The sequence below is a fragment of the Sitophilus oryzae genome, unplaced genomic scaffold (genome assembly GCF_002938485.1).
Source record: "Sitophilus oryzae breed Bouriz unplaced genomic scaffold, Soryzae_2.0 scaffold_682_pilon_pilon, whole genome shotgun sequence".
Classification (NCBI taxonomy): Eukaryota; Metazoa; Arthropoda; class Insecta; order Coleoptera; family Curculionidae; genus Sitophilus; species Sitophilus oryzae.
In genome coordinates, this window is record NW_022147287.1 from 4,570,749 (window position 1) to 4,583,340 (window position 12,592).

The window sequence follows — 12,592 nt, forward strand, 5'->3', positions numbered from 1 at the left end:
GAACGATTACAAGAAAATTTGACTTCGACACAGAATATCGAGCTGGGACAATCCATCGAAATGCCGACGCACTTTCCAGAAGACCTTTTGCGCTAAGGACTGTAAGCATTGTTCTGAGAGCAGAGAGAAAGAAGTGAAACTCCTAAGAACAACTGTGGTTAATGATGGTTGGCAACCCGGAGATCTTGCAAATGACCAAACCAGTGACCCAGAATTAGGCTTGGTGATTAACTGGAAAAACGCGGACCAGAGACCAACGTGGGAGGAAGTTTGCAGATATTCGTCGAACGTGAAGTCGTACTGGTCCCAGTGGAATTCATTAGTAATAGATAACGGATTACTTCGCCGTGTGATTGAGAGACCAGAGGGACAAGAAGAGAGAATGCTGATCGTCATTCCAAAGAAGAGGGTCCCGGAAGTCTTGGCGGAAGTTCACAATGGAACCAGCGGTGGGCATCTTGGTGTTAGCAAGACCCTTGGCAAGCTGCGTGAACGGTTCTATTGGGTGAACTGCACAGAAGACGTGAGGGCCTGGTGTAAGAAATGCGACGTTTGCGTTGCTATCAATGGACCACAAAAGCGTGGTAAAGCTCCAATGCGCCAGTTCAATGTAGGCAGTCCTTTCGAACGAATAGCAATCGACGTGGCAGGTCCTTTCCCGGAGACGAACGTTGGCAACAAATACATTGTGGTAGTAATGGATTACTTCAGCAAATGGGTCGAGGCCTACGCGTTGCCAAATCAAGAAGCGTCCACCATTGCTGATGCTCTTGTTAAGGAATGGATCAGCAGGTTTGGTGTTCCCATGGAGCTGCATTCAGATCAGGGAAGAAACTTTGAGTCCAATCTGTTCCAAGGCGTCTGTGAAGTCCTTAACATCCGCGAGACCAGGACGACTGTTCTGCATCCACAATCCGATGGGATGGTTGAACGCATGAACAGAACCATCAACCGTTATTTGGCCAAAGTAGTCTCTGACCACCAAAGAGACTGGGACAAATTTCTTCACCTGTTCCTGTTGGCCTGTCGTTCATCCGTCCAAGAATCCACAGGGCAAACTCCAGCCAGCATCGTTATGGGACGGGAAGTGCGCCTACCTTGTGATGTGAAGCTTGGTTGCCGACCGGGAGAAGATGTCGCCGGAGAAGATTATGTCCATAGACTACGCCAAAGGATGGACGACATCCATCAGCGAGTCCGCATAGATATTCAAAGCGCTAGTGACCGAATGAAGGAACACTACGACATTCAAGCTGAGCATCGTGGGTTATCTCCGAAGCTACAATCCTCGTGGGAAGGGCCATACGAAGTCATGGATAGGATTAATGACGTCGTATACCGTATCAGAAAATTGCCAAAAGGAAAGCCGAGGGTAATTCATTTCAACCGTTTGAGCCCCTATCAAGGCGAAATAGAAGATCGTGCTGGGACCGTGAGAACCTGCAGCTTTGATCCCCCTGATTCGGAGATGTCCTTTGACGATTTCATGGCCCGATACAACAGCAGTCAGAAGGCTCGCTATGGTGTAACCAAAGAAGAACAACGAGACCTCTTTTTCGTGGCTCCTGATTATTCGCTCGCTCACTGTGTGGCCCGAGATTTGCGGATGTCCAGAGGAATCGCTGCGACGTTCAATGAGAAGTTTGGGCGAGTCGGAGAACTACGCCGACAGGATCCAGAGATTCGAAGCGTCTTGAGGCTAACCGACAATGAACTTGGTCAAGCAAGGCACATTTTCTACCTAGTCACCAAGGAATGGCCCCCAAGTGAGTCTCAATCTATGGAAGACCCTGATTGAAATGAGAGAAGCCCTGCTAAACAACAACATTACACGATTAGCCATTCCGAAGCTGGCATGTGGACTCGATGGTTTGAGTTGGCGTACAATCCGGAACATGATTGAAGTCTTGTTCAGATTTACGGGAATCGAGATCCTTGTTTGCTGCTACAACCCAAAGCTGAGATCGGGAGAGAAAACTGTAAACTTCTATTTCTACCAGACTTCGCAATGTACCAGGGGCCAGCTTTGCAAATACCTTCATTCACCGTGTACATCTCGGGACGAGCATGTACCTAAGAAGGGGGCAGTGTTGCGGACCGGTGTGGACTCGACCTAACCTAACTATATAGCCCGCCCTCGGATGACCTTAACATCGCATTAAAGAATAGACACAGTAATGATTCATTCGAAGATTCGAGAAGAAACGAGTTCCACTGGAATGGAGTAGTACATACGAGAACAACCGAAACCTTCTCTATGCACCTAACGATCTATGGACTATTCTAGAGTTTTTTTAGCTGTAGGTATAAAAGCCGGCGGCTGTGGCCTAGAGAGGGCAGTTATAAATATACCAGTGCAGTTGACGCGCTAAAATTCAAAATAAATTCTTAGTTATAAATCGTTTGTAAATAGTTCTATAAGTCTTTTATCGTTATTATTTTTGTTAATTAGTGTTAAATAAATAGTGTTTAAATAAATTGTGACTTTCTATCCACACGGAACCGACGAAAAACGTAACAATAATAAAAATAATGATTAAACTGTTTCTGTTGAACTTTTGGCAAGAGACCATTTCAAATTTATAATTTCAGTGTAATTACTATTTAGTAAACATGTTTAATTTATGTCAATATGATGAGAGGTATTGATAATTTCAATTCCAAATACCTTGAGAACCATTACTCGTAGCGATTTTTACCAAGAGACCTTTTTTATGTAAAAAAAGTCGTAAATGTATATTTTTTTACTCAGCACTTTTATACAGGTATGGACGAAAAGTTATTACTCTTCATACCTGTTAAAAGATATATAGGTGGCGCCCTGTACAAATAGGAGTCATATGGACATCAAAATCAAATTTTTCATGTTAAAAAACTCCCAGGAACAAATTTTCATGAAAATATTGACTTGTTACTTCAGAAATTATTGGAGAAAATCTCTCTCTCTCTCTCTCTCTCTCTCTAAATAAAAATGAAACTTCTACACCCTGTATCTCCCCTGTATCACCCTGAAACTAAGCATTTTAAGGCATACATTTATACAAACTTTTTTACTTATTTTTATTTGCAGAATATATGCTGCCGAAGTATCCGGAATACAGTTCAGACCACCCTGTATACGTCCATTTGATCATGAAAAATAGATTCACGCAGTTCGACGAAACAAGTGAGTAAAAAATGACTATTAAATAATCAAAAAATTAAATAGGCATAATAAGGATAAAACATAATTTTAATCAATATTAGTAGTACACTTCTTTTTAATCAATTCAGTCAATTTTTTTAGTTTTTAAAGTTTTATTCGCTAGATATCTCCGTATAGTAAGTACCTTGTGGTGGGGGGCCTTGCGTAGCAGGTACTTCTGGTTCTGGCCTAGTCCTAACTGATCCACAGTACTGCAAGCACTGCTCCTCACTTTCGAAATTATTGTGGTTTCCTCCGCATCCTCCGTAAGTGAAGTTCTTACAGAGACCATCATTTCCGTCATAGTAGTACTGAGTCTTGTATTCGGCACAGGGTCCAGTATCCGGCCGGTACGAACAAATTTCTAAAAATAATAATTAAAAAAAAAATTAATAGTTATTTTTTATACAAGACGATAAAATGGTATTTTATTGTCGATCGAAAAGATTAAAGCCCGGACCCCATTAGCCAACACGCTACGCCACGCGATGCCATGCTACCCCACGTCATGAAGATCAGTGCGTATGTTTTTCCATTTAATTATATGTATTGCGTACACACTAGGCAACACGCCACGCCATCCGACGCTATAACACGCTATGACATGTGCGATGGTCGATTCGTCCGTCCCTCACCACACAAATTACACTGCAACATGAGCATTAAAATCTATTTTCTCCACTCCCATCTGGACTACCTTCCTTCAAATCTGGGTGATATCAGTGAATAACAGGGAGAGAGATTTCATCAAGACATCAAAGAAATTGAAAGAAGGTATCAAAGAAGATAAAATGTCAATATGACAGCAGAGTACTGCTGGATGTTAAAAAGGGACAATCCTGAGCGTACCCACAGCAAGAAAAGCACTAAAAGAAGTATTGATGTCAAGCCAAAGAGGTTTTATAAAGATTTTTGAATTAAATGACTCTTTTTTTGTATTTCGTTATATGAATGTAAACAAATATAGTACTCCTTAATGTTAAATAAAAACTAAAACCCTAAGAATTATTTTAAAAACTTTGTTTAATTGATTTTTTTCCAAAGTAGGTCCTTTTTTTGTAAGATAACCAGACGTGATAGAAAAAAATGAATTTTATTTTTGGAATCAGCACTCAAAGTTAATTAAAAATGAGCCATTAAAATAAAAACAATTTTCAAAACTTTTATTTCGCAGACCTGTGTTATTATTTCCAGGAATTTATTACAAGTAGAAAAAATATTGTGCTGGGTTGGCGTTGGTTTCTATGTAATTTGACAAATAAATAAAGCTGTCTCTTTAGTTGTCAGTTTTGAGTCAATATTTTTTAATTCTCTTTCGTGTCGATTGCTGATTGAATTGGAACTAGAAATGGCTCAAAACGAAATAAGTAAATTACCAACAGATATTCAGGCAGAGGCGACAAACGCCATATCCAAACTACTTCCATTTAAATCCCGAATATCTTATGAAAAGGAATAGAAAAGTCTTCAAAAATGGAAGCAATTAAAAAACGTGCGAGAAGAAATAAAGGTTTTAACCTATCCTCGCTGTTAAAGTATCATTTAATCTATCCTTGCGGTTAAAGTACTATTTTTGATAGATATAAGGCAACTTTAACAGTTGCTATAGAAAAAAGTATATTTTCATAATGGAACATATATTATCATACCTTCAAGAGTAAGAGCCCTATGTGTACTAGGTACTTGAACCTGTGGCCAAGGAGGTTGAGTTCTGGGTGGTTCTGTTACTTCCGGTGCTTCTGTCGGTTGAGGATAGTACCTTGTGTCAATTTGCGGTGGTACTTCAGGTCGTGAGCAAGACTGTTCACATTCTGATTCTGTTATGAAGTTATTTCCGTTGCCTCCGCAGCTTCCGTAGTAGAATTGACGGCATCTGCGCAATTTCGTGTCGTAGTACCACCTTTCAACGTAGTTACCGCATTCGCCAATATCGGCAGGCAGGTGGCAAGTATCTTTAGCTATATAAAATTAGATATGGTAAGAACTTAAAAATATTTAATAAATTGTTTATAGTTTTTTTCATGTTACTTTTCTTTACTTTTCATACAGGATGTCCCAGAAATTAGTGTAAGTATTTTAAAGGGTGGTAGATCTGGTCAAAAGAAACATTTTTTCGCTTTACCGTTTTTCAAATAAGTCCAAAATGACCGAGTTATTAGCCATACCAACAGGTATGATAGGCTATTAAGATCAGCAAAAAAAGCAAAAAAAAAATGCTTTTTTGATTAAATTTTGAGAACCACTGGATCTTTTCTGGATTTTCTTTTTTTTTTCACGGAAATTTTTCGCAAAAAATACCTCATAGGCGTGTTTCTGAGGCCGAAATACACTACCAGTTAAAATACTTACACTTATTTCTGGGACACCTTGTATAATAAGACGGTATGCTGTCTTGAGTCAGTATACGACATCTAATAACTATTAAAAGCATCATGCTCAGCTCAAACAGAATTTTAAAAACTCGTCGTATTAGAATTAAAGTATCTATAACTATTTAATTTTCTTATTGTAACACCAATCAAAAATTGCAGTATAAACCATATTTTCTGTTTAATTTTTATCTATGCTACTAAACAATCCAACTACAATTATCTACACAAACAATACAAAAAATACAACATTCTTCAATCAAAATGACTATTATGAACACGGCAAAAAGTTAAAAGAAACTACACACAAACCCCAACTTACCAACTTGCTGAGGACATTGCTCTTCGCAAGTCTCTTTGCTGTCGAAGTTATTCTTGTTACCATTACATCCACTATAATAAAACGGTATACACCTCCTTTCCCTTGCACCGTAGTACCACCTAGCCTCCTTAGACGTGCAGTTACCTTCATCCTTTGGATTCGTGCAATAATCTAACAGGCATTCACAGTTTAAAATGTTAATAATAATTGTTAGAAATTATCCACATGCTAATATAATCTAAGTCTAATTAATTAATCTTTTATTTATGTTATATTAAAGAGAACTAAAATTAAATATTATTGGGTAGTACTACATAAGTACCGTGTTACTGAATAAATACGACGTGACAGCAGGCATAGAAATAACACTTATGGCGCCCAACGTGGGGTTCTAGTTTTTTAGACGTATTTTTATTTATGATTTGCTGTTAGGAGGTCTAGAATTTGGTGTGCCATTTTTTTGCTTTTTTACTGCACTTGTTTCTTTGTTACACTTCCTGTAATATTTAATCTAGCTAGTTAACTAAAAGTAGATTAAGTATATGAAACATTTTATATTTTTTTAGGCACACATTTTTTATTGTAAAAATAACGCCAGAATGTTTACTCTGCCAAAAATCTTTCTGTCATTTTGTAGAAGAGAGAATCTTGTTATTTTCGTTTTTTGAATTTCTGGTTATTTTTTCCTATTATTTTTTATAGTAATAGTCTCAATAAAGCTGAAATTAAAATGTTATTTCTACACCTCCAGTGACAATATCCCCCCCCCCCTTATTAAAATACAAATTATTTTTCCCTCATGCTACCTTAGTTATACATAATATATTTGTATCTGATTCACTTTTTTTTATTTTCTTACCTCTTTGTATACCAGCAGGTGCACATTTTTGCTTGCACGCTTCTACAGAAACGAAATTGTTGTTGTTTCCTCTACAGCCTCCGTAGGCAAAGGCTTGGCATTGCCCTGATGATGAGTCATAGTAGTAACGTCTGTATTGACCACGACAAGGACCTGCGTCTACCTTTTGTTGACAAGGATCTATAAAAATTAAAATATGTTAAATTCTTGGTTAACCTAGTGTAAATTGGTACTAAATAAAACACTAGAAGAAACAGTTCTCAAATTGATGATAGAATAATTAAATCTTAAAACTAATTGCTGTTTGAAATAAATATATACATTAAAAAATCTGTAATTTTAAGGACAATTTTAACTATACTAAGTATGTATCGATTTCCTTACCAGTACTATCATCCTTAGAACATAGTCCAGCACATTCTTCTCTGGTTTCGAATTTGTTGTTGTTTCCAAGACATCCACCATAAATAAACTGTGTGCAATGTTTCGATTCTTTGTCGTAGTACCATTGAGGAAAGTAGCCTTCGCAAGACCCTTGTACTTTGGGCAGTTTACATCTATCTAAAAAACATAAAATATGTTATGAAAGAGATATATGTACACAACAGGGCCTTTATTTGAAAATTAAAAGAAGCTGTAATTACAAAGAACTTTCATTAAGAAAAACATTCATAGAAAATTTAAAACAAACTGTTTTTCATGTGTTTATTTCTCTTAAACACACTGTATAATCTTAAAAAGGGTTATGTTACCTATTCCTTCAGGTTTAACGCAAACAGCTTCACATTCCTCCTTGCCTCTGAACCTGTTATCGTTGCCTTCACAACCACCATACCAGAATCTAGAACATCCACCATAGGACATGTCAAAGAACCATTTGACAGTGTAATTTCTGCAAGGTCCTCGTTCTTTAGGCAATGAACAACTACCTAAAATAGTGATTTAAATTTTAATTTATAACTTCTTGAGGCTAACACAAAACGTTTTAACAAAATTGTAGTAAGCCATATTTTGAACAAAACTATAATAGTTTTAAATATTAAAAATAATTGATCTAAAATTTATCAGACAACCTTTTAAGTTAAATATCACTTGATTCAAAAAAAAAGACTTACTTTGTTGATCTTCCGGAACTTGTTCACATCCTTCAAAGTTATCTCCTTTGGCTTCGTTCACTCCGTCTAAACAGCAACCAAACTTGGTGGTTTCACAACCACATCCTTCAGCATTAGGTCCTCTAGCAGGTGTCTTCTCATCAGTACAGCAACCGAACTCAGTCGTTCTACAATCGCAACCTAAGGATGTGCAAAGAAAATTATTTTAAAAATATAAAATTGCTTTAATTTGAAAAAAAAATGTTTTCTTACCATCCATAAAGCTAAAGACATGAAAAAACAAGAACAAAATAAAAATAAGTAACTCGTTCAAGATACTTTAATAAGTTTTGCAATATCCAGAATTAATAGTTATTTTTTATACAAGACGATAAAATGGTTAGCGCGTTACGTTTTAAAAAATATTCAGAAATTATTATTTCAAGGAATTTATTACGAGTAGAAAAAATATTGTGCTGGGTTGGCGTTGGTTTCTATGTAATTTGACAAATAAATAAAGCTGTCTCTTTAGTTGTCAGTTTTGAGTCAATATTTTTTAATTCTCTTTCGTATCGATTGCTGATTGAATTGGAGCCAGAAATGGCTCAAAACGAAATAAGTAAATTACCAACAGATATTCAGGCTGAGGCGACAAACGCCATATCCAAACTACTTCCGTTTAAATCCCGAATAACTTATTATTATTATTAAAAGGAATACAAAAATTTTCAAAAATGGAGGAAATTAAAAAACGCGCGAGAAGAAATAAAGTTTTTAACCAATCTTCGCTGTTAAAGTATCATTTAATCTGCCCTTGCGGTTAAAGTACTATTATTAATTATCTACTATTTTTGATAGATATAAGGCAATTTTAACAATTGCTATGGAAAAAAAATATTTTAGTGTACCTAAGGTCGATTTTAATTATTAAAATTATTAGGAAACATTTATTTACCTTGTTGATGTGGTCCATCAGCAGCTGTAACACCATCAGGACAACAACCAAATTGGAAGGCATGACACGGACATCCTTCGTAATTTGGCCCGTGTGCTTCGGTGGCTTGGTCTGGACAACATCCGAATTGGGAATACGCACATCCACAACCTTCCTTGTTATAACCTAGAAAAAAGACATTAAAAGCACATTGATATTTGTTTTGTCCCCCTTTTCTTTTGGGCAGCATTTATGTTTGTTCCATCCAAAGAGAGAGTAAGTATTTATAGAGTATAGTAATCCTCTACCTTTAGCTGGTGTTCTGTTATCTGGACAGCAACCATACGGCGAATACTGACATTCGCATCCATCTCCATTAGGTCCTCTAGCGGCTGTAATATCATCGGGACAACAACCGAACGGTCCACCAAGGCAACATCCTTCTCCATTAGGACCGTGAGCTGGATATTCTTTATCTGGACAACATCCATAAGTTGTATTAGAGCATGGCATTTTACATCCTTGATACTGCGGACCTAGATTATAATAATAATTTGCAAAGTCTCCTAAATAAACTATATCTCATACCTGTAGCGGTTGATCCATCAGGACAACACCCGTGCTCAGTTTTCGAACATTCTTTCGTGACAGGGGCAGCTTTTCCTTTCTCTTTTTCCTTCTCTGGTTCGCATCCCTTACCTTTGGGCCCTTTAGCCTCTGTGACGTTATCTTTACAACAGCCCCATTTCGATTCCAGGCACGCCGGAGGTCGGGGAGGACATCCTTCTTCGTTGTTGCCTTCGGAAGGTGTCTTTTTGTCCCAGCAACACCCGAACAGTGTCTCGTTGCAATGACTGGAAGGACATCCACGATTTTTAGGTCCTATAATTGTTTCAAACGGCAATAATGAAAAGAAAATGTAAAATTAAAATGTGAAATTGAAATGACAGATTTAAATTTAAATGTGAAATTGAAATCTGAAATTGAAGTGTGAAATTGAAATGTGAAATTAAAGTGTGAAATTGAAATGTGAAATTGAAATATAAAATTGAAATTTTAAAATTAAAGTGTAAAATTGAAATGTAAAATTGTAATGTGAAATTGAAAAGTGAAATTAAAAAGTGAATTTGAAATGTGAAATTGTAATGTAAAATTGAAATGTGAAATTGAAATGTGAAATTGAAATGTGAAATTGAAATGTGAAATTGAAATGTGAAATTGAAATGTGAAATTGAAATGTGAAATTGAAATGTGAAATTGAAATGTGAAATTGAAATGTGAAATTGAAATGTGAAATTGAAATGTGAAATTGAAATGTGAAATTGAAATGTGAAATTGAAATGTGAATTGAAATGGAAAATTGAAATTGAAATATAAAATTAAAGTGTCAAATTGAAATGTAAAATTGAAATGTGAAATTGCAAAGTGAAATTAAAATGTAAAATTGAAATGTGAAATTGAAATGCGAAATTAAAATGTGAAATTGAAATGTGAAATTGAAATGTGAAATTGAAATGTGAAATTGAAATAAGAAATTAAAATGTGAAATTGAAATGTGAAATTGAAATGTGAAATTGAAATGTGAAATTGAAATGTGAAATTGAAATGTGAAATTGAAATGTGAAATTGAAATGTGAAATTGAAATATGAAATTGAAATGTGAAATTGAAATTGAAATATGAAATTCAAAAGTGAAATGTGAAATATAAAATGTGAAAATGTGAAATGTAAAAATGTGAAAATGTAAAAAATGTGAAAATGAAAAATGTGAAAATATGATAAGCGAAATGTGAAATATAAAAATACGATTTTATATTATAATATTACCAAGAGCAGCTGATAATCCATCTGGACAACAACCAAACGTCGATTCCTTACAAGTCTTTGGTGCTGGACAACCCTCATCAAATGGACCCTTTGCTTCGTGAATATTGTCCCAGCAACAACCGTATTCCGATTTCTGACAGAGCATGATCTTCTTACGTTTACACATCCTCATCTTCTTCTTAAATATGTCCCTGGCAGGAGTTGTAGGCCATGCTAGAAAGTAGACATTATATTATCAAAAACTTATGTTCTTCATACACTTACGAGTTTCCTCTGTTGTTTCGGTAGTTGATGAGAATATGTCAGTTTCAGTACTACCGGTGTACTCAGTAGTTGATTCGGTGGTAGCAGTTTCAGTAGTTTCACTTGAAGTACTAGTTTCTGTACTACCACTAACCTCTGTGCTTCCACTGACTTCAGTAGTGCCACTAACTTCGGTAGTGCCACTAACTTCAGTTGTTGAGAACTCAGTAGAAACACTGGTACCTTCTGTGGATGATTCTGTAGAGCCTGATTCACTGGTAGAACCAGTAAATTCAGTGGTAGTTTCTGTTGATGTACTGACATCTGTAACAGTTGTTTCTACAAATACAAATAGAAAATTAAAATATATAAAAAATGTATAATAAATGAATAAGTATGAAAAAAAATAGGACCAGGAATATCATACATACCCGTTCCTGAGCTAACAGTTGTTTCAGTTGGCGATTCAACCCTACGTGGTGGTTCTGGTAGATCTTTATCTTCAGGTTCATCGCGAACGTCATCTGTTGTTGATCCACTTGCTCCAGTCGATCCTGCAGTACTTGAAGATAGTTCAGTGGTTGTTGAGAATTCAGTACTACTTTCCGTAGAGAATGCGGTACTTTCAGTAGTTCCAGTTGTATCTTCAGAAGTACTCTCACTTGTACCGGTTGTGTCAGTGAACTGTGTACTTTCTGTAGTGACTGTTTCAGTAGATTGTTCTGATGTACTTTCACTAGTAGATGATCCTGGAAAAAATACATAAGAAACATAATTCCATCTACAGGGTTGCAAGGTTTTTCATACAGCCTGTCCAATTATTATTGGGAAATATTTTCTAAAGAAAGTATAAAGTCTGTCTAACAAGTCAGTGAAGATTACAAAAGATCACATCCAAAAAATTACAGTAATACAATTATTGTGTCCTATAAGGAGTTATGAATGGGCTGTATTAAAAACCTTGCATACTAATATATCTTAACAAGCTAAAAATTATGAAGCTTTTATGTTATATTTCGGGTTCTACAGACTGTAAGGTATTAATTTACTTTCTCTGCACACAGCCACATATCTTGGATCTCTTATTAGTTTCTTGTTTTTATTTTTTTCCACAAAACACACCATATCTCCAGAACATTTGAAACCTTTACATGGCTCAATACACCTACAGGTATCACAGTCGTTTTCGTCTACATATGGCTCCAGGCCATACGCGCATTTAATCGTCGAACATCTGTCAAATATCGGTTGACATTTGTGTGTCGGAATTTCTTCTTCTGATGTTGAAGAATATATAAACACTACGTTTATGGAAACAAACAGTTAGAATTACTTACCATCAGTAGATATAGTAGTATGTTCTGAGGAACTTAAATCAGAAGTAGTTGTATACTCTGAACTGCTAACTGTACTAGATTCTGACGAAGAACTAACAGATTCAGTTGAACCAGTTAAACCAGTTGAACTAGATGAGAGTTCAGTTGAGCTTGATGATAGGTCTGATGAACCAGTAGCAAGTTCTGATGATAATGATGATCTTCCTGTTGTTTCAGATATTTCTTGTGCGGAACTAAAAATATACAGAGTGTGAAAAAATAGCGTAGAACTTTAGGAAGTGATTCTAAAGATAAAAATAAAACAAAAATTTCCTATGAGCAAATGCCCTAAGATGCTTCCCCAGGAAGTTACTAGCTTTCAAAAGGGTAAATACAAATAATATACCGGGTGCGTGTCAAAAGTGGCTCACCCCCTATAACTTT

General features: G+C 35.9%; 1 protein-coding gene across 4 annotated transcripts in view; it reads right to left on the reverse strand.

The window, feature by feature from the left end:
• Positions 1–12,592, reverse strand: part of LOC115888070 (papilin) — a 156,217-nt gene that overhangs the window by 19,702 nt on the left and 123,923 nt on the right. For 3 of the 4 annotated variants that reach the window (XM_030907641.1, XM_030907642.1, XM_030907639.1), the window contains exons 18-31: positions 12,170–12,402; positions 11,264–11,581; positions 10,854–11,171; positions 10,590–10,802; positions 9,351–9,644; positions 9,071–9,298; positions 8,784–8,948; positions 7,850–8,029; positions 7,487–7,663; positions 7,119–7,295; positions 6,735–6,914; positions 5,876–6,046; positions 4,834–5,142; positions 3,330–3,548 (exon numbers count right to left, since the gene is read on the reverse strand). In XM_030907641.1, coding sequence (XP_030763501.1) covers positions 3,330–3,548; positions 4,834–5,142; positions 5,876–6,046; positions 6,735–6,914; positions 7,119–7,295; positions 7,487–7,663; positions 7,850–8,029; positions 8,784–8,948; positions 9,071–9,298; positions 9,351–9,644; positions 10,590–10,802; positions 10,854–11,171; positions 11,264–11,581; positions 12,170–12,402 — 3,182 coding nt within the window. The remainder of the gene's footprint in view (positions 1–3,329; positions 3,549–4,833; positions 5,143–5,875; positions 6,047–6,734; positions 6,915–7,118; positions 7,296–7,486; positions 7,664–7,849; positions 8,030–8,783; positions 8,949–9,070; positions 9,299–9,350; positions 9,645–10,589; positions 10,803–10,853; positions 11,172–11,263; positions 11,582–12,169; positions 12,403–12,592) is intronic. The other variant, XM_030907640.1, reaches the window with a different exon arrangement.